Source organism: Coregonus lavaretus, assembly GCF_964263955.1.
Source record: "Coregonus lavaretus genome assembly, chromosome: 35".
NCBI classification, from domain to species: domain Eukaryota; kingdom Metazoa; phylum Chordata; class Actinopteri; order Salmoniformes; family Salmonidae; genus Coregonus; species Coregonus lavaretus.
In genome coordinates, this window is record NC_140022.1 from 10034012 (window position 1) to 10058573 (window position 24562).

Genomic DNA, 24562 nt, shown 5'->3' on the forward strand with positions numbered 1-24562 from the left:
TGTCATGCTGGAATACCCATCCACGACCCATTTTCAATGCCCTGGCTGAGAGGAGGTTGTTCTCATCCAAGATTTGACGGTACATGGCCCCGTCCATCGTCCCTTTGATGCAGTGAAGTTGTCCTGTCCCCTTAGCAGAAAAACACCCCCAAAGCATAATGTTTCCACCTCCAGGTTTGACGGTGGGGATGGTGTTCTTGGGGTCATAAGCAGCATTCCTCCTCCTCCAAACACGGCGAGTTGAGTTGATGCCAAAGAGCTCGATTTTGGTCTCATCTGACCACAACACTTTCACCCAGTTCTCCTCTGAATCATTCAGATGTCATTGGCAAACTTCAGACGGGCCTGTATATGTGCTTTCTTGAGCAGGGGGACCTGCAGGATTTCAGTCCTTCACGGCGTAGTGTGTTACCAATTGTTTTCTTGGTGACTATGGTCCCAGCTGCCTTGAGATCATTGACAAGATCCTCCCATGTAGTTCTGGGCTGATTCCTCACCATTCTCATGATCATTGCAACTCCACGAGGTGAGATCGGAGCCCCAGGCCGAGGGAGATTGACAGTTATTTTGTGTTTCTTCCATTTGCGAATAATCGCACCAACTGTTGTCACCGTCCCACCAAGCTGCTTGGCGATGGGCTTGTAGCCCATTCCAGCCTTGTGTAGGTCTACAATCTTGTCCCTGACATCCTTGGAGAGCTCTTTGGTCTTGGCCATGGTGGAGAGTTTGGAATCTGATTGATTGATTGCTTCTGTGGACAGGTGTCTTTTATACAGGTAACAAGCTGAGATTATGAGCACTCCCTTTACCTGTATAAAAGACACCTGGGAGCCAGAAATCTTTCTGATTGAGAGGGGGGGTCAAATACTTATTTCCCTCATTAAAATGCAAATCAATTTATAACATTTTTGACATGCGTTTTTCTGGATTTTTTTGTTGTTATTCTGTCTCTCACTGTTCAAATAAACCTACCATTAAAATTATAGACTGATCATTTCTTTGTCAGTGGGCAAACGTACAAAATCAGCAGGGGATCAAATACTTTTTTCCCCTCACTGTACATATTAAGCCACAAGAATGTTATCAGCAGGGTTTTAATACTCAAGTGCTGCCAGTTGATAAGGCTTGCCTTGTGCTACTGATAGAAGTTTGTTCCCATAAGATGGATGAAGGTTGCTCTGACACAGGCTTGCTAGTGTGTGTAGATAGTGTTTAATGTCAGGCAGTAGATGGATAACAAAGTGTGATGTGAATGGGTCAAAAGGTGACATGAAATATGGTCTACATACAGTACTACAATGAGTGAACAACTAGCAGTGTTAGTTGACTCCATAATGAAAGCAGTGCTCATGGTTTAAACTGAGTGAGGAAGTGGAGAGAATCTCCAGGAAGGATAGGAAAATAATGACCTGAAGATCTGTTGATGCTGTGCTTATTCTGGCAAGTCTCCAAGTTACACTGAGCTCTGCTGTGCCAAAAAAAAAAAAGTACAAGGAAACGTGCAAGCACACACACACAAACCATTGACACCAAAGTGGGAACTGACTGAAAGTTTATTTATATTACTGTTAAAAACATGTATAAAATTGGTCCTGTTCCAGAAACAAGGCACACAATGTCAATGTCTTGGTTCATCATTGCAATCTCAGGGTTTTAGTATCAAGCATTCCCTATATAAAAACACATCCAAATTTTACAGAACTTAAAATTCCGAGCAGCAAGACAACCATGCAAGAACTTGAGCGATGCAAACTGGATGCTTTCTAGTAGTACGTCTCCCTCTCCACCCAACCTAAAACAGAGAAGATAGAAAACAGGATTTAGAGATCAATTACCTCTGTCAAACAGGTGGACTAAGGAAGGCTATATCGTACATAAACAATGATCATGTTAACTATCAGTGTGTGGTTCAGATGATCACTGAGGAAGATAGTCAAGTGACCGACATCTTTAACATCAACTTCGTCTCTGATAGCATACCGGTTTAAATCACACCAAATGCATTTTATAAAGCCCTTTTTACGTCAGCAATTGTCACTGGAGTGGATTAGACTCCCAAACTTGTCCGTGTCCACTGTCTTGCACTGACTAGTGCATCGGAAAATTAAGCTGCTGCTTAAAGATTTAGACTTTGCTTGTTTGCCAGATAGGCTACCTAAATATGCAGCCTTACTATCTTCCTGAGAACAAGGGAAAAGCTTGTGGTTTTGAGAGCCAAACTGAGGACCTTAGGACTTGTATGAACAAGTACGGCAGATAGTCACAGTAATAACTAAAGGGATTTAGCCTCACCTCCTGGGCTGCGTCGGATGATCAGTTTTCGGATTTCATCATAAATAAAGATGAGGAGAGAGTATGGGAAGGCGCAGAACCACCAGCTGGGTCTAAGGAGAAAAGAAAAACACAACATAAAACAAAAATAACAGATCAGAAATGACTCCAGACCGGAATACACCAAAAACAGATGTTAGTATTTTAAGCAACACATAGATAAGCTTAATAGAAGTCCTCCTAGGGTTTAGTCTTTATTGGAAAAATTGTTTTTGGTTGTACAAAAAAAACAAAAAGAGATGAAGTGTACCCAACTGAAGGGTCTTTACTTACTTGAGTGGGTACATTCTGAGAGCGATGCCCATTCCAGGACAGTAGGACAGGAAGGCGGCCAGGGCTGTCTCCTCAAACAGGCCAAAGATGAGAATCTTGTTCCTGAGGTGGACAGAAGCAGCATTTAAATCGTCCTTTCTTTGACAACAAAAACGAACAACAGCCGATGCTCTTCAAAATGGCCACTGAACTCACCTCATTCCCTGTTGGAAGACTGAGTTCCTCCTGGTCTTACAGATGATCAAGTCGGCCCACTGTACAACCACGATACTGGCGAAGAATGCTGTGTGGCAGGTGAACTCCACAATCTTTCTCTGTTCATAAGTCTGAGGGAAAGAAAGTCAGCAACAGAGGGAGAAACAGTCAAAACAGTCAGCTAATCATCTAGAAATCAGACCAATCAACTAGGCTCGTGAAAACCACATTGTTGTCTGCATACTCACCCACTGCTGGCCATAGCTATCCTCCAGGTCGTTGCAAAATTTGTTGTCCCAGTCCACACGGATACCTAGCAGTCTGGAGGGTAAGAACCCGTTCTCAGCAAGGATCACAAAGTATGTGAAGAACCCAGCCAAGGCCTGGATCATACCTGTGGAGAGATGGGGAGACAGGATCAGATGGGTGCAATTGTATCAGATTATATCCATGTCATTCTGTCTGTTGGTTTTTCCATGTTGCACCAATCTCCATAAAACAAATTTAATAATTGATTGTCAGATACACCGGATAGGTGCAGTAGAATGTGATGTTTTACAGGGTCAGCCATAGTAGTACGGCGCCCCTAGAGCTAATTAGGGTTAACTGCCTCGCTCAAGGGTACGTCGAGAGATTTTTCACCCTGTCGGCTCAGGTATTCGAACCAGCGACCTTTCAGTTACTGGCCCAACACTACAGTGATTACCAAGGAGTATCACATTGGTGGGAGACGTTCGCGACCCATGATATGATGCAACAGCAGTATGTGAATGCTGTCCATATCAGTGTTTCCTCTTAAGGAAAGTCCTGCTCACATGGAAACCTCTGAGTTAAACCTATTTTTGTCTCCATCAGCAAAGTGGGAAACTCTTTGAGCCAGAGACATCCCATCATCACTCAGAGACCCCTTCTCTTATCACCAGGGAGGCGATTTCTGACGCATACCCCACTCCCAGCTAATCCCAAAAACACCCAGTCAACTTAAAGAGTCTATAATCCACTTTGAGGTGTATGAGATGTTCATCTAAGAATGAAAATATTTTGTTTTGCGCAAGTCAGGCTTTGTGAAAAGGGGTCTTACCGATTTGACCATAGGCTATGCTGATAAGTCTTTCGTTCACCAGTTTGTCTGTTTTGGAGTTTCTGGGCTGTCTCTTCATGATGTCGCTCTCGGCAGCTTCGTAGGCCAGAGAGATAGCGGGGACCTGGAAAGTTGAGGAGGATTTTAAGAATTTGAATAAAGCAGAACGGTAAACAAAGAATTCGAAAAAAATCAAAAAAAAAAAAAATCAGGAAAATTCACAAAATCCTCACCATGTCAGTTCCCAAGTCGATACAGAGGATGGTGACGGTTCCTAGGGGCAGTGGAATGTTGGCGATGATGAAGAAGAGGAAGGGTGTGATTTCTGGAATGTTACTGGTCAGGGTGTAGGCTATGGACTTCTTCAAGTTGTCAAAGATCAGACGACCTAGGAAAGGTACATAACGTTAGTGAAAATAATGCAAAATAGACGGAAGCCCCAAAATTATAAATCCACTGAAATGCTGCGTCTACCTTCTTCGACACCAGTCACGATGGAGGCAAAGTTGTCATCTAGGAGGATCATGTCGGCAGCCTGCTTGGAGACATCCGATCCAGAGATACCCATAGCAACACCGATGTCAGCCTTCTTCAGAGCAGGAGAATCGTTCACACCGTCACCTGTCACAGCCACAATAGCGCCCTGTTGATAAGGAGGAAAGGTGTTTGAGTCTAAGGAGAGACAGGAGTCTAGAGAGAGAACTGGTAAACACATTTGTAATTTTAAAGGAATTTATCTACGCTACATTCACTCTGTTTACTTCTCTTGTGAGATAGGCCTAGTGTCTTTAAGTTGAGCTGAATATTACCTGGCGCTGGCAGCCCTCCACGATAATAAGCTTCTGCTGAGGAGAGGTTCTGGCAAACACAATCTCTGTGTGATATTTGAGGATGTCGTCCAACTGTTCAGCGCTCAGGTCCTTGAGGTCACCGCCATGGACCACACAGGCCTTGGCATCCCTGAGAAGAATTGACCCTTTATTTATGGGAAATCCCATTGAAATGAAGACATTTCTATAATGTCTATAAGAGCTCATGAGAAGGCCTTCAAAACTGAAAAATGTTGCGAAACTTTCCAACAACAGAACTTAAATACTTTTTTTGTATTACCTGGGGTCAACTTCGTTGACTGGAATGTTCAGACGAGCAGCAATGTCCTCAACAGTCTCGTTTCCTTCAGAGATGATGCCCACACCCTTGGCAATGGCCTTAGCAGTGATGGGATGATCACCAGTGACCATGATAACCTAAGGGAAGGAAGGGAAGAGGAGTGGTCTGATCACAGTGGCTGCTATGTGGATTGACTGAAGAGTCTTGTGTCAAGTATTACATTACCATACCTTGATTCCAGCACTCCTGCACTTGCCCACAGCGTCAGGCACAGCAGCACGGGGAGGGTCAATCATGGACATTAGGCCAACGAAGCACAGATTCTCAGTGGGGAAGTTCACCTCTTCACAGTCAAACTGGAAGCCCTCAGCAAACTGGTCATCAGGGAGCTGGAAATGACAGAAACCTAGAAGGATACAAAATGGTAAAAATGTGAATTGAAAAAAGGAGCAAAAGCACAACTGTACAGCTCACATTGGATCATTTCACAACACAGATGGAATAACAAAAAATACAGTAGTATTGACTAGTGATAACTGAAATCAATGACTATTACCCAGCACTCGCTCTCCCAGACCACCCAGTTCCATGTAGGCGTTCTGGAAAGAGTCTTTCAACTCATCATCCAGAGGCTGTTCTTTGCCCTGGATCAAAATGGTGGAGCAGCGGTCCAGGATCCTCTCAGGGGCTCCCTTCATCACCAGCAGGTGCTTGGACTCACCCTCATTCTTGTTTAGGTGAACGGAGAGCTAAGGGATACAATTATAGGGGCAGCCATTTTGAAAACAGATTACCAGAATAGGGATAACCATTTTGATCTCTTTGCCAAAAGGAAGGGTTTTCAAAGACTTACAGTGAAACATATATCCTTATTTAGTGTGGCAGGTTGCTACCCTGCCATTGACCTACCTGATATTTGTTGGTGGAGTTGAATGGGATCTCAGCGACCTTGGTGTACTGGTCTCTCATGCCTTGCACAGACCCACAGCACAGCTCGATACACTTCAGCAGGGCAGACTCTGAGGCATCACCAGCCACATCTCTCTGCGAGGGGGAAACAAGTAGGAAGATGAAGGGACGTGGTATGCTGCTGGTGCACACTCTCTTTCACACACTAGCACCTCCGAGGACCCGAAGTATCCTTCCATGCCCCAAGACATTAAAACGCTCTCCATCAATTTAAACAGATTTTATAAGAAGGACATCTTTGTAGATTGAGCCTGGTAGAAGAAGACAGACGGTGACAAAGAGAAACTGAAAGCAAGGGGTGGAATTAAGTGTGATAATCACAGCTAGTCCAAGGCGAGATGATTAACGGAGAGTGGAAATGAGAGGTTATATTCCAGGGGATTGCAAGGGCTGAGGCGATACGAGGCACTCAGGCGACACGGGGGGACCCAAGGGACAGGGGAGGAATTACATAAGGTGAAAGACAACCCTGTTGAGCCTTTTCAGCAGCTTTACATGATGAACTCCTTTCGATAGCTCCATGTGTATACTGTTGTCAATTCACTCTGGGGAAATGGAACATTAAAAAAAGACTCACTTTAAGGATAGGAATACCGCTCTGTTCTGCCAGGAAGACGGCACGGTTACACAGGCCAGCGACTCTAGCCAGGGCAGCCCAGGTGGCAGAGCTCCTGTCGAAGGAGGTACCGCTCTGGTTCTCTGTGGTGTCAGCCTCATGGATCTGGTTGTCGAACCACATGTGAGCCACGGTCATTCTGTTCTGGGTCAGGGTTCCGGTCTTGTCAGAGCAAATGGTGGAAGTGGAGCCCAGGGTCTCCACAGCTTCAAGATTCTTCACAAGGCAGTTCTTCTTGGCCATACGCTTGGCAGTCAGAGTTAGACACACCTACAGAGAAAGGCAAAAGTCACTTAACATGACTGTCAAATAAAATTGGCAATGTACTGGTTTTTGGAGCCATATGTGAAGTGTTTGAAAAAAGCACTCCCGAAAGACAGTACTCACAGTTACAGTGGCCAGGAGACCCTCAGGCACGTTAGCGACAATGATTCCGATGAGGAAGATGACAGCCTCCAGCCAAGAGTATCCAAGGATGAGGGACAGGACGAAGAAAGACATGCCCAGGAAGACGGCCACACCAGTGATTATGTGGATGAAGTGCTCAATTTCAATGGAGATTGGGGTACGTCCGACTTCCAGGCCAGAGGCGAGGGTAGCAATACGACCCATAACAGTGCGGTCACCAGTGTTGATGACAATACCTCTGGCAGTTCCTGCAGGAAATAACAATCATATTTACTACTGTTGAACAGCACAGCTGACAGTAATTCAACCTCAGAAATAGTTGAAATTCTGTATACAGCTACAGGACTTCATCAAAGCTGGCCCAGTCATGGTTTGTTTTCTTTTATTTATTTGTCAGGGACCATGTACAACATGCCCTTGCACCATATGTAGCTAGATAGCTAATTTTCAACTGTAGTCCCTGGGAAGAAAACATTTTATTAGGTTTGTTTCATCTGAGCAACTCTGCTCTGTTAAAGTACCTTCAACACAGTTGGTAGAGAAGAAGGCAATGTTCCTCGTCTCCAAGGGGTTGTCATTGGAGAAATCCGGAGTACGTGTCTGGGGCTCAGATTCACCAGTGAGGGAGGAGTTGTCCACCTGAGTGGGGAGAGAGAATAAGATTAATACAATAATGAATGGCACAGACGTGGGCGGAATGTGACGTATTTGAAGCAAGGGGATTTTAAAGTACCCACTTTGCAGCCGCTGGCAGAGATGATTCGCAAATCAGCGGGAATCCTGTCTCCACCTTTCACCTCCACCAGATCTCCAACCACCACTTGTTGAGCGTTGATGTTCATCTTCTCACCGTCACGGACAACCAGGGCTTGCTACAAGGCAGAGGATAACAAGATTCATCTTTAGATTTAACAATAAGAAAAAAATACATAAACATAAGTGTTTCTAAAAACAGGTAGTACCTGTGGGACCAGGTTCTTGAAGGAGTCCATGATCTTTGAGCTCTTGGCCTCTTGGTAGTAGGAGAAACATCCAGTGACAATAACGACAGCAGAGAGTACAACACCCAGGTACAACTGTGTGGGACAAAGATGCAGAACGTGTTAAAATTAAGGAAACTCCCCACACAAACACCAGTACAAAAGTTCTACAAAACCCAAGCATCATCTGCTTCCAATTCCATCAATGTCAATTAAAATCAACATTCTTCATCTTAGATTCTTACGTTATCATTGGCCGGCTCATCCTCCATGGCTGCCTGGATTCCGTAGGCCAGGAAGCAGAGGAGAGCGCCAGTCCACAGCAGCATGGAGAACCCGCCAAACATCTGCTTGCAGAACTTCACCCACTCAGGGGTAGTGGGAGGAGGGGTCAGGGAATTTGGGCCATCACGGGCAAGGTTCTCAGCAGCCTTAGCACTGGATAACCCCTGAGGAAAAACAACATTGTTTGTGTTACGTTACATGTTGAGGCCTCAAATTAGGATGCTGTAGGATGACTTTATTTTAAAGGAATGGGTGCTCCCCTCCCACCCAATCTTTTAAGGTGATACCATTATTGACCCTTGCTATAGTCAGGCATATCTAGCCACCCCTTCTTGAGATTCTCTCTTGTGCCACATGATAAAGGAGAGGAATCAAATTGTCAACAATAATATCTCTCTGTGAGGTCTGTCAGTGGTAGACAGACACTACAGGTCCAAGTCATAACTCTAATTTCACATAAGGCAGATAAACAAGTCAATGGGGCTCTGGAGAGAGTCGAGGTGCTGGCAGTTGCCAGGCAACTCACTGCAAACAATGAAAACAGGGCCATCTCCTCTGCTGGGTTTGAGCGCATCCTAAATCTGGGCTGAGGTGTTACGAGCCTGCTGCTTGTGAATTATTCAAAAGGACCGCTCGGCTGCTAAGCTGTGCTACCAAGTTTGGAGGCGGTAAGCTACTATTCAAGAGTTCATTTGCATGGATGTAAAAGGGGGATAAAGCATCTCTCGTATTGCCTCCCCTCTGATCGCCTTGGATGTTTTTCACGTCCAATTCTATGATAACCCCCTTCTTCCACGGTTTAACAATTGGAAGAGATCCCAAGAGTCCGAAACCCATAACTTGAGCAGAACTTTTCAATTAATAATTGAAACTATACGAATTGAGGAGAACCGAGCTGAATTGGTCGATAAGCAACTCATTTGTTAACAGAAAACAGTGCAGGGGAGATGAATGAATCGTCAACTGAAATGAAAATGAGTAATGAGTGAAGCGCCAGACTTACCCTACTAAGGTCGGTGCCGTATTTGCGGTTGAGCTCATCCAGGGTCAGTTTATGGTCATCCTATTGGACGGAGATTAGGAACATGTCACTGACAATCGTATTGCACTGAACCTCTGCACTCTGAATGCGTTCGGACACTTAACGCCAAGGTTTTCATGTTTACTCAAGATTGCTATCAAGATAAACATACAGTACATTACGTGCGTCTCCAATCTTGACACCAACACATGAGTTACCAAGACTCAGTTCCTGAAAGACAGGATGAAAGTGAGAGAAGCCGACTCACCAGATCGACTTCCTTTTTCAACTCATCCATGTCCCTCTCCTTCTTCATGGCCTTGGCATTCTTCTTCTTGCCTCCCTGCTCAGAGGTCGCCGCCAGCTCATACTGTTCCCGTCCTTCCTACAGAGAGAGGGCGAGAAGAGATTGTTAGGAGAGAACATCACTATATATATATATATATATATATAATACAAACAAAAAAAAAGGTAGAAAGAGGCCATTTAGAGCTCTGCCTGAGAAAATAAAATCAACTCATGCTAAAGCCACTGATGCAGAATCAGTTTTCATAGTAATGTATAGTTTTCCATAGTGCTTCCGAGGCATGCATAAAACCCAAGTCTGGGGGCCCACTCTTGAAAGGTAACTCATTGAGTCAATATGAGAGACTCACACATTTGAAGAAAGGATAAAATGCTACTTTGTTTACAAATGACTTACCAACGACTTGTGGGATATTGATGTAGCATTGTTCTACTGAACGTAACCCCAGTTAACATTTACAAAACAAACGTGACCTAGACAGGTATGGTGCAACAGGTGCAAAGATAGTCCAAAGGGACAACGGCCACAACTATCACCTGGTAGGCGTTCACCTTTTAGCGTCTATGACCTGTGATAGATAGCCCAATTACTTTCACTACTCAGCAGAAGAAAGTCAGACGTTTTAAAATGGCATCTGTCTGAAGATCATGAGGAATGCTTAATGAACAATCATGTCACTTTGCTCAACTGCATCAATAAGAAGACCTGTGGAATGGTGGGGCTGAGGTTCATTTCAACATATTCCACTGTAATCCAGGAATGTCAGACTATTAGGCTCTATATCACAATACCTTGTCCAAAATAGGGGTAAAATGAACTCTCCAGAGGGGAAAAGATGCACACCATTGGCTCTGTTGTCTTGAGTACACACAGAACTTTCTTCTGGAGTCATCTCATTGTGAAAGTCCAAAATAACCCTGGCGCCTCACCTTCTGCAAACACCACATTGTTCATTCACTCTTTTCCCTTTCTCCATTATCAACCTGTCACTTTTGCGGAAGAGGACAAAGACCTGTTGAAGAATGCTCGTCGGCTAGACAACTGAAAAGGGGAGGGCGTTGTGACACTGTACCAGCCAGGTGCGGCAACAGGATAATGCACAGTACCAGATAAACATCGGTCAGGCAGTTAGCGATCATAAATTATTCAGGTTATACTGGTGTTCAGAAGTGTTTTGGCTGTGGAGGAAAGAGCTCTACATGCTTTTCTTGATTTGACCCTATGGGGTTACACAAAAGCTGCTTGACTGTAAGGAAGACAGTTCCTGGTTCAGAATGTGATCCCCAAGTCACAGGGGCATGACTGATTATCAAACTTTGTTTGGTTACAACTGAATCCAACATAAGGGGTCCTACTAGTTTTTTTTGCTGTTGGAACACTAAAGGGTAGAGGTGGAACGACAAGTCCTGCTGGCGTCTTCCGGGCCCCCTCAAGGAATCTGTTGTCGCAGTCCCCTGTGGTCTTTCTATTAGTTGACAGGCACATTGACTTGCCCTTCTTGGAAAAGCACCCCCCCCCTTCCTACTAATACTATTTAGAAATATCCCTTTTACTTTCCCAATATTGTACGGATCAGTTATTACCACAATGAAGCGAGGCTGCTGCTTTGAAAGTATTACTCAGCTGTCTTTCAAACTTAACAGGAGGCTACTGCACTGAAAACAGGAAAGAAGCGTGGATTTCAGCAATGGTGTTGAATCTCTCACAATACCGATCACGCAAACAACAGGTCCCGCTACAAGCCTGAGAACAATGAGGCTTTGTACCTCTGTTTAGGATGAAAAACAGGGCAGAGAAATATCTTTAGAGTGACTTTATTCTGGACACAAACTGTACAGTCACAGAATTTATTCAGACCCTGTTAGCAAAACACTTAAAATACCAGTCTTACCGCATTCTTACGTGGGATTACTGTAATGATTTGATCTGGGAGTGGGAGCAACACCACTGTGGTAAACAGGCCTTGGGTCTGCATGCCATTTTTCCCATAGTTCAGAGTAGTATATTCAACTGCGTAGTCGTTGTTCTCATTAACGTTGCATATGGGAGGGAGTGAGTGTAATAAGTCAGGGAGAGAAGAAAAAAAAGAACGGTGTGTGAAAGAGAGAGAAAGTACGTAGGGTGGGTGGAGAAGGGGGTGAAGCCGGCAAGACTTCCCTTTCAAAGAGGACAGAACGAACCCATTTGAAAGAACGACAACCGTCCTCATAAAAACAACGGCGATAGACAGAACAGAGCCTCAGTGAGACGAGGGGCCTCTCACTTTTACGCTAAAACAACACCACCGCCAGCTCAACAAAAGTTCATAAGAGACGGTCGAACGGGTGCATATTTTACAGCCAGGGTCGAATTCCTATGAACACCATTCCTGGTTCTGTTCCTGTACGTGTGCCAAATACAAAAGCTGCTCACTCAAGCATATTGGCTCCTCCTCACCCTGGGACTTTGCCCCGTTGCTACAGGCGACATAACCACACCTCTCAGATATCTGAATGGACAGAGTCACGTGTTACTCTCCTCCCCCTTTTCTCTCCCTCTTCAGTTTAGAAAAAAGTACATTTATTCACAAGAAACATGTTTAAAACTCCCACCACGTCCTCTGGAAGAGTCACTGTTTCCAAACAGAACAAAAGATGGTGAATGCCAGTGTTTCTCCTTAAGACCCCAGGAACCACAGTTAAAAGCATAATACGAATCAATGGGATGCAACTTCCTCAATTGCGTTGTGAAATGTAGGTTAGAACAGAACGCACGTGGCTATTGCGAAATGCCGATTGTGAGTAGGCCTATGTGAAAAATGTTTTTAACAAAAGTATTTTTTTAAATTCCTCAGCAGTTGGAACAATAGAAATTACCGTGGAGGAAACTGAACGTGTAATATTCTCCATAATGTTTAGGCAGCTAAGCTAAACCGGGAGAGAGTCTCTGTCACAGAGATGGGGTGGCGGGTGACAAAAGGGATGCCTAATACATAGTGACCGTTGAGCGGAAAGAATGTTAAATCCTCAGGGGAGAGAGAAAGAGAGAGCGCAAAATAGAGGAGAGAGAGGATGAGCAACCAAAAATAAGAAGAGCGCTAGGGAGCGAGAGATCGCAGGTCTCTTGGTTCCACAGTGGACCCCTGGGGGGAATGAATGGTCAGCTGAGGCCACAACCTGATAGCAGCTCAGAGGTGGAACACCGGAGAGAAATAAAGAAGTCCCCAATTACACCGCCAAATAAAAAGGCCTTGTTTTGGACATATTCTAGACCTCATTTGTTTACAGTGGAGATTTTCCACAAGCCACTTTCCATCGCACTCAGTGGTGGAATTTTTAAAACAATGACAAACCCCCCCCCCCCCTTGATGAAAAATGTCGAGAAAATACGCGGAAAAACTAAGAAAGAATGCCCCCTAATAACGTTACAGGAAAACGGCCTTGTTTTCAGATCATCACAGTTTATTTTGAGAGTTGGAAACAATAGCCATAGAATTCAATTTTGGGAAGGAACTTTTGTGCGTTCCAATTTGTTGACAGTGAGCAGTTGTATCCCATCATGCCTCTTGCTTTTCCATTTCATTACAGAAAAATGAGAATAAAGCTGCATTTTTACTCCATTCAATCAGTTCAGAAAAATTCAGCCAGCTCCCCTCTGAACTGGAACCTATGAATGATGACAATGCAGCAACTGGTGCCTCCCATCTTCACAGCAGTCTCCCTTCCTTCCAAATACCTCACCACTCTCTTACCACCCCTTGCTCCCTCCATCCCTATACCACCCTCATTCTCTCCCTGTACCCCTCACTTCCCCCCTCTCTCATGCCTCTCTGTGGACTCCTGGAAATCATTAGTCCGGCTATTCAAGCATCTGTGCCTATTGCGCGTGTACTGGACCGGAGAGAAGGGGTGGGCTCAGAGTGTTCACCACCATACAGGGGAAAGAATCAAAAACAACACTTGGAGGTTTGCTGCTCTGCATTCACATCATACAACACATCTGTCTCTCTAGCCACCCCTCTCTTACTGTAGCTGTGAATGCATAATTGAACACTGTGCCTGTATAATCAGTTGCCCAGAAGGGAGTGGCGAGCCTTTTATATGATGCGATTACCCTCCCCGATATCCCACCAGTCTGCCATACAGTAGTCAATACAGTACCCAAATATAGGAGTCACAGGTAGCTGTAAAGAACTACTAAATAATAATAAAACATTTATAAAAAATAAAAATCACTCCAATAATTGATACATTTTCCATCACCATAAATTGCAGGTAGTTATTTTGACAGGTGTGATGACAAACTATATTGCCTTCAAGAGAGAGGAATATACAAAAAAATCTAGTGTATTGAACATCATTGAGCAACTGGGTGATTTGATTTGTCTTGGACCGATTTGTATCAAATTTAATACAAACAATTTAATTTTTTTAAAGCAATCGCTTTCATTAATAAATAAGGGGGCTGTAGTTGATGTAGGTATTCCCAAATACACTTTGTAGGCCTATCTTTCTGAAAAGTTAACATTCACAGACTGTAGGCTATGCTACACAAGAAATGTCATACACAACCATATGCCAAATCCTTATGCGACCATGTAGCCTTCAGGAGGAATACTTTATTTTTATTTTTTAAGAGATTTTGTAGGAGCTCAAATGTTATGAAGGGACAGTTCGGTATTTTCCCCGCAGAGTCAGATGACGTCGTGGATACCATTGTTAGGTCTCTGCGTCCAGTATTACGAAAGTTAGAGGTAGTTTCGTGAGCCAATGCTAACGACTTCAAGTCATTGCGCTAACGCTAGCAATTTCCTTCAAACTGAACGCAGACATAAAAATGGTATCCACGAGTTCATCTGACTCTGGGGAAGTAGATGAGGACTTCGTGCTAAAAATCCAGAACTATCCCTTTAAGCAGCCACGGTGACTTATTCCAACGTAGGCTAGCTACATAAAAATAAACAACTACATTCGTTCAACGACCATGAAAAAAAAACTTCGGCGCATGAATGATATTGTGACAGTAGGCTGGACTACGGTTATTATTCAAAACAGAGACTTTCGCAATAGCCTACAGTCGCAACTACATTTAACCAATTGATTAGGAATCTGAATATTACATATTTCTCATTGATTAACATACAATTCAGTCAAGCGGGTTACAAGTCACTATGAAAGACTCATTGAAACAAAGACCACTTCTATTTAGAAGTGTGCTACAGGCTCTGGATGACCGTGTATCTCAAAGTAACAAGTCACAAGATAGCATGTCTGTCCCCACTTCCCGCAACTCGAATTTAAACAGGCCACGCTACATTTGTAGCCACCTTTGTGGCTGTTTACTTCGATGAAAAGAAACATTGTATCAATCTTCAAACTTCTCTTAAACCGCCAATTCTATCATCGCAGAGTTTACAAGCTTTTCTCAATGGCGACTAGATCCAACCTAACCAACCTGTGGCTCTTCAGTATCAATGTAAAAAGAACACGTTTTTAACCCTAATTGACACTCGATCAAGACACTGTATGAAAGCAACTTTTGTTCAGCCTACAAAATGCGGAAGTCACTTTCCCCTCGCAGGCATTTTGAAAAAATGCGGCCATCTACGTACATGTGATAATTTCAAAACAACTTCGTTTTGTTTTCAACAACCCCCTGTATTATAATAATAAAAACTCCATACCACTTTAGTAGCCTACAATTAAGAATAGCGTAAATTAGGCTACAGTAGAATTTCATGGAGGAGCTGGAATGTGAAGATGGAAAGAAAAAGCGCACTTACTCCACGTCCCATGTTTGCAGTTTTGTGGAGGAAAAAAACGTATTGAACAATCAAATCCCAATTTACTTAAAACGATTTGAAAAATGTATTGCCCCAGGATGTGCCCTTATCCACACGTGTCACTCCTCCCGGACACGCATCCAAGCTCCCCGTCTCATTAAAACGTCCAATACTTATATACAGTGTTCTTTCGATCGTGACGTCTGCACTTTTTGCCATGGTAACATAGAATGGAGGGGCGGAGTCCCCATTATTGAACGTTTTACGATTATCGGCCTTCATAAAGTACGATTGAATCCATGGCGTGACAATGGACTTTAGTCTCTGTAACTTCAAATATTTCTGAAGGAAAGTCACTTGTTTTCTTCTGTGCAGGCTTATTCATATCAGGATGAAATCTCTGTCAATATCTCTCACCACTCCTATTCATAATGGGTACTAGCCTATCCTCAATCCTCTTTAAGAATATCTCTACATTTTTTGTTTGTCCCTTTTCTCTTAATTTCCCCATAGATTTAAGAATGAACATTATTTAAACACACGCACACATACTCACTCAATCTTTCTCTCTCAATCGCTCTCTCTCCCTTCATTCAACTTATTTTAACCTCATTTATGGAAAGCGATCATTTCAATTTAAACTCCATCACTGGTCTTTAGGAGTTTAAACTAGAACGAACCAGGCCGTTAAACCCCGGAGGATGTAAACTTCCCTCCTGACCCTGTCATGAACACTTCGTGGACAATGTGACCTTGTCAGAAGAGTAATGGAAGCCTGGAAGATGACAGGTTGTTGCATCTACAAATTATTAACTCTTTAACTGTGGCATCCTAACCATTAACCCCGTCTCAAGGTCCTGTTTTATGTCTTAACTTCACCCTTCAGTTCGGACTCCAGTAGGAGTGCTAATCTAGGATCAGTTAACCTTTTAGATCATAGTGAATAATATTATATGGACAGATCCTAGATCGGCACTCCTAGTCTGAGTTGCTTTGTGGATACAGGCCCAGGTATTTCACGGCAGAACCGGACAGAGGCAGATTCAACCACATGTCTATAGCTCACTGTAATTAGTGTAGCATTCTACTTGTGTGAGGTAGAATAGAATAGAAGAACACATCTTTATTGTCCACCCAAATATCAACCTTTCCCTTTGGCTTCACCCTACAATAAGACAATCTACATAAAAAAAAATAATGAGCATTACATACAAACTCTAATGAAAACACATTCACTCAGACACTGACATTTCCACCACCAGTGACAGGTCAACTAAAGTCGAAGAAAAACCCTTCGAAATGCTAATTATATTGAATTTAATATTTTTATACACAAGACTTTGCTTCATGATTTATGCCGATGTACAGTATCATCTAGGGCTTGTTGTACCCAAGAAGCTGCTTGAAAGCATTAGCATGAATTCTACTTGGAGAGACTTGATGGACAGATGGACAGACAGCAGCACACTCAGGCACAGTGTGTGTGTGTGTGCATGTTCAAAGACAGAACTAAAAATATCTCAAATTGTATATACAAGCTGTGAGCCCGATCCTATAAATGAGTTGCCATGGAAACTATCACGTTCCTGTCGCTGCCGAGCGAGCGAGAGGACGCGCCTCTCTCTTTATCTGCATAAAGCCCCCTAGTGGGGAAGAAATACCAGTCAACACGTTGGTCTCAGAGTAGGATGAAGCTGTCCCTAGTAGGCCTATAGACTGATCTAAGTCAGCTTTGCATTTGACCCATACACAAATCCAAACAAATCCAGGCTTTCTTTCATATAACAACACCATTGTTTTGGTTTAAGTTGCTCCCTTTTCACTGTATGCATCAAACAGCAGGTGATAATATGTTATTTTTCAGTCGGTACTCTCGGTACAACACAACTATGGGGAGTAGCACTCTCGCGACTTCGATTGAAGAAATAAAATCACGGCTGACAAGGCCAATGAAATCCGCACCTCGCTGGAAGCCTCGGCTTCCACAGGTAATAAGCCAGAGGTTCAGATTAATTCCTTCAATTCTTCTGCTCTTCACCTCGATGTGAGCAGGAACGATTCACGCTACTAAAAACAAACATTTTTGGAACACAAGACAATCTGACTTTGTGGTAGAGTGTGCTCACACCCTGGACATTGTGTGCTGGAGTTTGTATTTGTTCTCCTAGCTTCTTGTAGCAATGAGATTAAGATGGCTAACAAGCTGGGTTCGGGTCGCAACAATGCCTGAATGAATACAAATATAGTAATGTTTGTTGTCTTGTATGTCTCGGCTCGGTGCATGCTCGGACGGTGTCAGTTACAGTTGCTTGCCCGCTTCCCCTAGTCCACGGCGCCGGTTCTCTTGACAATCGTATAGCATTCTTGAGGGGGCTTGGTCTTTCCGATAGTGACTTCCTCTCCCGGGTGCCCGTACCTCGGCTGAGTCTGAGTTGCGGGATGCGGAAATGGATTGGGTCTTTGGTCGGAGCAAACGTCTTATCTGTATGTCAGTGGTGGCGTACATCAAGCGATGGGGGGAGACTCAGTCTCTTCCTCTTAATCTTGGGGCTCGCTCCCTATTGCTGGGGAGAAGTGTGTGCACATGCACTCTCTTAGGGCAACGCATGTCCCCGGTTGCCTCAACTCAGGTGCAGATCTTCTATCCAGGTGGGGCCCTCTCTCTCAGTAGTGGAGGCTATACCCCTGGCTGGTTTCCCGAATATGGGAAATGTTGGGCAGGGCCGACGTAGATCTTTGCGCGTCACGAGAAAATGTGCATTGTCGTCTCTTTATCCGTATAAGTGGCAGGCGTTGGGGCTTTTGTGCAAAATAAAGGAATTGTTTGTTTTCAGAGTGCACATGGGGACATTTTAATGTCCCTACATGAGCTTTTTGAGCAGGGTTGGTCATTCTCCACTTTAAAAGTGTTCATGGCGGCTATTTCAGCGTGTCATGTGGGAATTGATGGCGCCACTAGCCCTTGCGGTGTGGTTCCTAAAAGGTGTGTGCCGTCTCATACGGGTTTCTAAACCTATTTTGCCCATTTGGGATTTAGTTTTGGTTTTGGATGCTATGTTTGAGGCCCCCTTTTGAACCACTGGAGTCTGTGGATCTGAAGATCCTCTCCTACAAATCCTCCTTGCTCGTGGCCCCTGGCGACTCTAAGGTGACGTTGCATCCTAATGGCGCCTTCGCCCCAAAGGTCATGATTATGCCCTACAGGTCTCTAGCTTTGAGCTATTTCCCTTTTCACCTCGTCCATTTGTTCTGAGAAGCAACTGCAGTTACATGCCTTGTGTCCAGTACAATATTTGCGCACGTACATTGAGCGGACCTGGGATATCCGGTTATGTGACCAGCTTTTTGTCTGTTTTGCTAATCCAGCTCAAGGCTCTCTAAGCAGCGTCTCTCCCATTGGATTGTGGAGGCTATCTCCCTGGCATATGGCAGCAAGGGGCAACAGTTACCTAGCGGTGTACACACCCACTCCACTAGAGGTCTGGCAGCATCTTAGGCATTATTTAAAGGGTTGACTGTGGGGGATATTTGTGCTGCGTGAGTTGGGCATCACCACACACTTGGTGGTTACAGCTGGGACAGGAAAGGGTATGCACAATACATGTGGTAGAGAGGTCAATGGAACTTGACCAAAACAATGGAATGTAATGGAAAGATGCTGTGAGGGAAAGATCCTGAATCTCCTCATTGCCCCCCAGCAAAATTACCCTACATTTAGGCTGTTGTTTATATGTGTATTTCACACTATTTTGAGGTAAAAATCTGGGTATAATCTTGTTTGGATGTCAACCCCGATACATGTTCATGTCATTGTCACCAATCCACTGCATTACAGTTAAAAACGACTTTGGCTATTCCACTGATTTCTCTATGCTAGCTATGCTACCAGATTATACGAATGGGAGTTAGCATTTAGCAGTCACGTCTTCTAAACCTGAAAATGGACGACTCATAAATGTTATGCAGCGAAAACAGCCCAATATATCCAAACTGGCCTGTTACAATACATCAATCATGACAGATTTGATGAGTATCCTAGCCTAGCAGTTAAGCTCGTTGGGCCAGTAACTGAAAGGTTGTTGGTTCGAATCCCCGAGATGTCTAGGTGAAAAACCTGCCGATGAGCCCTTGAGCAAGGCATTTAACCCTAATTGCTCCTGTAAGTTGCTCTGTATAAGAGCATCTGCTAAATTACTAAAAAGTAATGTAAATGTCGATTTGTTGAATGTGTGCCAATCCCCCATGGTCTGCGTTCCATTGTCCTCTTTACCGGATCTATACCCAGACTACTGCATCTTGCTGGGTGGTCTGCCATGGGCCATTTCATTTGGTATCCGTTGGTATAAAAGTTCTACCTGTTTATGTCATAAATAGTTGGTTTTCAAACACTATGAGATTTGCGGTGATGTGGAGAACAAGAACATACCCTCCCTCTGTCTAGAAACTTGTTGCAGGTTTTGAAAATCACTGTAAAAAAAAACAAAGAAAAAAAAAAAAAACGTTTAATCATGGGTTTGAACCGGTTCAGGGAACAGAACAGAAAACCGGAAAAAAAACTAAATTTTTCGAGGAACATCTATACTGTTCTGGAACAGAACCGTTATTTTAAAAGCATGGTAACCAGTTAATAACGTTATTTTACGTTCCGGGCATTTTCAGTCCCACAAAAAATGCAACAAAGCGCCTATGCAAAGCCCTCACTCTGTCACTCAGAAACTTATTTCAGTGTCTGCCTGCCAGCTGAAAATCTTTGCCAGTGTGTGTGTGTGTGTGTGTAGGATACCTGCCCCTCCCCCTCCGAAGTATAGGTTACTGTAGCCTACTGACATTACAAGCGTGATTCAGAATTAGGGAGAGAGATTTTTAATTAACTTTTTCAATGCTAGTTAAGGATACTATAGTTATCACGTTTCACATTGGATTTATTAACTACAAAATTGTATTTTTGGTGCCGCTCTGCACACACAAGCTTGTTGGCTAGCTAGCTAGCTAGCTCTGGTCCAACGTTAAGCCAACTCTCGGAAGTTCAAAGACATTAAAAGTTCCTTCATAGAAGCCGCTCCTCCGTAGGTATAATATGTGGTCCTGATTCAGATAATGCATGTCAAAACAAGATGCCCAGCGCTTCAAGCCAAGCCTCCTCCTCCACCCTCGATTTCTCTCTCTCCACCCGCAAAAATTCAGTCGCATCTCGCGCCCTACACTTGTCTGTCCAATGCATGTAAATAACTATAGCTTGCCTGCTCCATAGCAAGCTGCTCTATCCACACTGATTGGTGAAGTCATTTAATGTTGAGCTAAATGTTTTAAAAAATCTATTTCCGACGTTTAGAAAGGAACAGAAAGGAACAATGTAAACCGTTACTTATTTTTGCTTCGAATTGGTTCAGAACTTTATTTTGCTGGTCGGAAACAGTGTAACAGAACAGGAAACATTTTTTTCTTTTCAGAACCAAACGATTGGAAAGTAATTTTGGTTCCAACCCCTGCTTTTAATCCTACCCTGTGATGTCACAGAGCATTTCCTTTGAACCTTTCTTCTTATATTTTTAACCGCAGATCATAGAAACGTGCCGTTTTCACATACAGTATGTAGACACTGGTATGGTGCTGGAGATAATGAATATGAGGTTGGAAAGTTGCGGCCCTGTAATAAAGCACTACACTTTCCATGAACCCATGTCTCATTCAGAACTGGATAATAAAGCCTGTATCCAGTTTGGAGCTTTCCTCGTCAACAATGGACCTCTCTCCTTTTCCTTTGTATCCATTTGTACTGTCCATCCCTCCTGTATCATTCAAGGCCTCAACTGAGACCACTGATTCTCTGGTCTTTGTAGACTTAGTGGTGACCATCATCTCACCCTCTCTTAGTTCTAGCCCCCCCAAACCCCCAATCTCTGACCCCCATTGTCCAAGACAGTGTAAAATAGTTGCCAGTGACTGGGTGTACTTTACAGGAAAGTAAACAATGTAGAGATAGCACAAGAGAGCGGGCCCAGTTTATTATCACTAAAGCCCAAGGTTGTGTTAGTGTGGTCAATAGTGAATACTATTCAGTCAGACAGGCCCTTAAGATAATTGAGGATAGGGGCTCAAACAGAGGAGAGAGGGTAATCAAATATGGCCAGATGGAATCCTTGATTAATAGCTTTAGCATACCAATACCTTTACACCATTGTGTGCATGTGTTCCGTATGACTCGTATGATTTTGAAGCCGTATTTGGCTTGACTTGAATGGATTTCACATGTTTGTTTGCAATGTTTTCATATTTCCACCCTCTCATTGTTTGTCTGGCCTAGTAATCATATGTAAAAATGGTCAGCTAACAGATACCATTACCGAAAACAACCTATATTTACTTAACATACCCTCAACCTTGCTGTTGTCAGCATCAAAACAAAGCAATAATAATAAGCCATTTAGCAGACGCTTTTATCCAAAGCGACTTACAGTCATGTGTGCATACATTTTTACGTATGGGTGGTCCCGGGGATCGAACCCACTACCCTGGCATTACAAGCGCCATGCTCTACCAATTGAGCTACAGAGGACCACTGAATCTGTGTCACAGGCCTTGTGTTTTCTATCTATAACCATATGGAGGGAGTTTTAGAATGTTATTTTAGGTGTTCTATTTTGGAATCCTACAGTTCAATGAGGGTAACAGTGTTCAGAATTTCAACAGAGAATAACATGTGCAATACCAAATTCTCAAGGGTTTAAAGGCCCAGTGCAGTCAAACACTCGATTTTCCTATCTTTTATATATTTTTCCACACTATGAAGTTGGAATAAAACTGTGAATTTATGAAATAATGATAATGCCATTTTAGTGTAAGAGCTGTTTGAAAAGACTGCCTGAAATTTCAGCCTGTTTTGGTGGGATAGAGTTTTGGCCTGCCTGGTGACATTACCAGGTGGTAAATTAGTTAATAGACCAATAAGAAAGTAAATAACAGCAAGTTTTCAGTTTTCCCCACTCAGACCACTCCCAGACAGTCCTAGCAAAATTCTTGGTTGAGAAATTGCTCTTTGCTTAGAAGCTATTAGTTTCTTTTTGACCATGTTCATTGAAAACTATCACAGTAAGGTACTTTAATTGTTACCCAAAAATAATTTGATATTGAGATAAAAACGTCTGTGTTGGACCTTAAAAGTAACTGTGAAGTTAAAATCTAACTTTTAAAAGTTAATATTCTATTAACTCACACCCAAATAATCTTGTTGACTCGTTGTATACTCACTCATATCTGTGGCCAAAGCATAAATTAGAGAAGAAAAACACACAAGTACCCCCCACCTCAAACAGACGGTTTAAAAGATGCTTGCTATTTCCTCACATACCATGACATCACGTTGGCATATTGGCTGAGCTGGCCAATCAGTGTAAGGGTTGGGGTGAGGAGTGACCCAGGTGCGGTGCAGGATATACAGTAGGCAGTAGGCAGAGATGGTGAAACAAGGATCTTTACTGGTGGTCCCGAAGCCAAAATACAACATAACGGACTTATCAAGATAAAAGAAAGGCGGAGCAAATAAGTCAAAATATGAAATACTACCTAAGACTGAAACAAATAACGAAACAGGGAGAACACTTCTCAAGTACCTGTACATAGATCTCCGATCAGACACTGAGTAGAACTGCTGGACATAGAGAAGCTAGCAGAGAAAACTGAGCAAGGGAACACAGGGAAGTGAGGGCATAAATACACAGGTGAACCGATAGACACAGGTGACACCAATAGGATGATGATTAGTCCCGACTGTGAGTGAGGAGGTGCCTAAGGTTGTCGGAGGATGACACCTAGTGGGTCACTCCGGAACTGCGACCCCCTCCTGTAACAGTGCCCCCCCCCCCCCGACGAACCGCCCCAGCCGTTCACCTCGGCGCCTCCGGGTGGAGCGGTCCTGGGTGTCCCTCCTGGGCACCCAGGACCGCTCCTCCGGCCCATAACCCTCCCAGTCCAACAGAAATTGGAGACCCCTCCCCATCTACCGGCAGTCCAGGATCCGGTCCACAGTAAAAGCCAGCTGCCCTCCGACGAGGCGCAGCTTGAGGAGGGAAACATGGAATGTGGGATGCACCCGCATGGTGGGGGGAAGTTGCAGGCGGTAGGCCACTGGGTTGACTCGCTGGACCACTCTGAATGGCCCGATGAACCGGGGGGACAGCTTCCTGGACTCCACGCGGAGGGGAACATCCCGCGTGGAGAGCCACACCCTCTTTGTCCCGGGCGAAAGACCTGGGCCGGGCGATGCCTTCGGTTGGCCTGATGTTGAGACCTGACCGAGGCCCATTAAGCGCCGCCCGACGCGCAGCGTGGGCCCACTGAACCCTGATGGGGAGAAAAGTCCAGGAGTCTCTGGAGTTGGGGTTTTGGTTCCGGCTCGCTAGCACCCCTCCCGATACTAGCGAGCCCTCCCGTTTCCCGGCTTCTCCGGGCATGAGTCGCAGTGGTGACCTGCCTGGCCGCAGTACAGGCAACGTCCCTGGCGCAGACACCTCTGCCTCTCCATCCTGGACAAGCGCGCAGCCCCCAGCTGCATAGCCTCCTCCTGAGGTGTCTCCTCCCTGAATCGGCGGAAAGCCTCCAGGTTGATAGGGGGACGCGAAGGCGCGCCTTGCATCATCCCTCTCTCATGCGCCCTCTCACAACGACGGTTATCTTCCCACACAGAGAGTTCGACGAGGTCATCCAGTCGCTCAGGCAGCTCCCTGAAGAAGAGTTTGTCCTTCATCCCCTCCGATAGCCCCTGGGCGTAAAGGACGACCAGGGCGGCCTCCTCATATCCTGCCTCTCGAGCCCGGGTCCGGAACTCCACGTAGTAGTCCGCCACCGAACGGTCACCCTGCCGATAGGCCATGAGCCACCTCCCAGCCTAGTGCCCCGACACCACTCGAAAGGTGTCGAACACCTTGCGTAGCTCCCGGGTGAATTGGTAGGAGTCGGAGCATGCCAGAGTTTGGCTCTCCCACTCCGCGGTAGCCCAGGAAAGGGCCCGACCCGTCAACAGAGTGATGATGTAGGCTACCTGGCCCTGCTCCATCGGGAAGGAGGAGGGTTGTAGGCTGAATACCAGGGAACACTGGGTGAGGAATTCCCTGCAGCCCTCTGGGCGTCCGTCATACCTCTCCGGAGATGGTAGTCGGGGTTCCCGCAATGTCGCAGGCGAGCCTGAAGACGCCGCTGCCGCGGCTTCCGCTCCACCGGCTGCTGGGG

General features: G+C 44.6%; 1 protein-coding gene across 1 annotated transcript; it reads right to left on the minus strand.

Annotated features, from left to right (window-relative positions):
* Positions 1-1535: 1535 nt before the first annotated feature.
* LOC311109777 (sodium/potassium-transporting ATPase subunit alpha-1) lies at positions 1536-15539 on the minus strand. Its single transcript, XM_084152765.1, has 22 exons — positions 15338-15539; positions 9538-9654; positions 9252-9311; positions 8209-8412; positions 7946-8059; positions 7721-7855; positions 7505-7622; positions 6963-7231; positions 6537-6845; positions 5900-6034; positions 5547-5739; positions 5221-5396; positions 4991-5127; positions 4690-4840; positions 4355-4523; positions 4114-4268; positions 3881-4004; positions 3048-3193; positions 2800-2930; positions 2605-2706; positions 2293-2384; positions 1536-1792 (listed from the first exon to the last, which is right to left on the minus strand). Exons 1-22 carry the CDS (start codon positions 15347-15349, stop codon positions 1764-1766), a joined length of 3078 nt encoding a protein of 1025 aa, XP_084008891.1. The 5' UTR covers positions 15350-15539; the 3' UTR covers positions 1536-1763.
* Positions 15540-24562: the final 9023 nt, after the last annotated feature.

Bases quoted from the DNA above. Each gene is read 5' to 3' on its own strand.
- LOC311109777 (XM_084152765.1), bottom strand. The intron at 3,194-3,880 runs GTAAGACCCCTT...ATCTCTCCACAG, and splicing joins CATAGCCTATGGTCAAATCG to GTATGATCCAGGCCTTGGCT. The intron at 1,793-2,292 runs GTGAGGCTAAAT...TCTCTGTTTTAG, and splicing joins CATCCGACGCAGCCCAGGAG to GTTGGGTGGAGAGGGAGACG.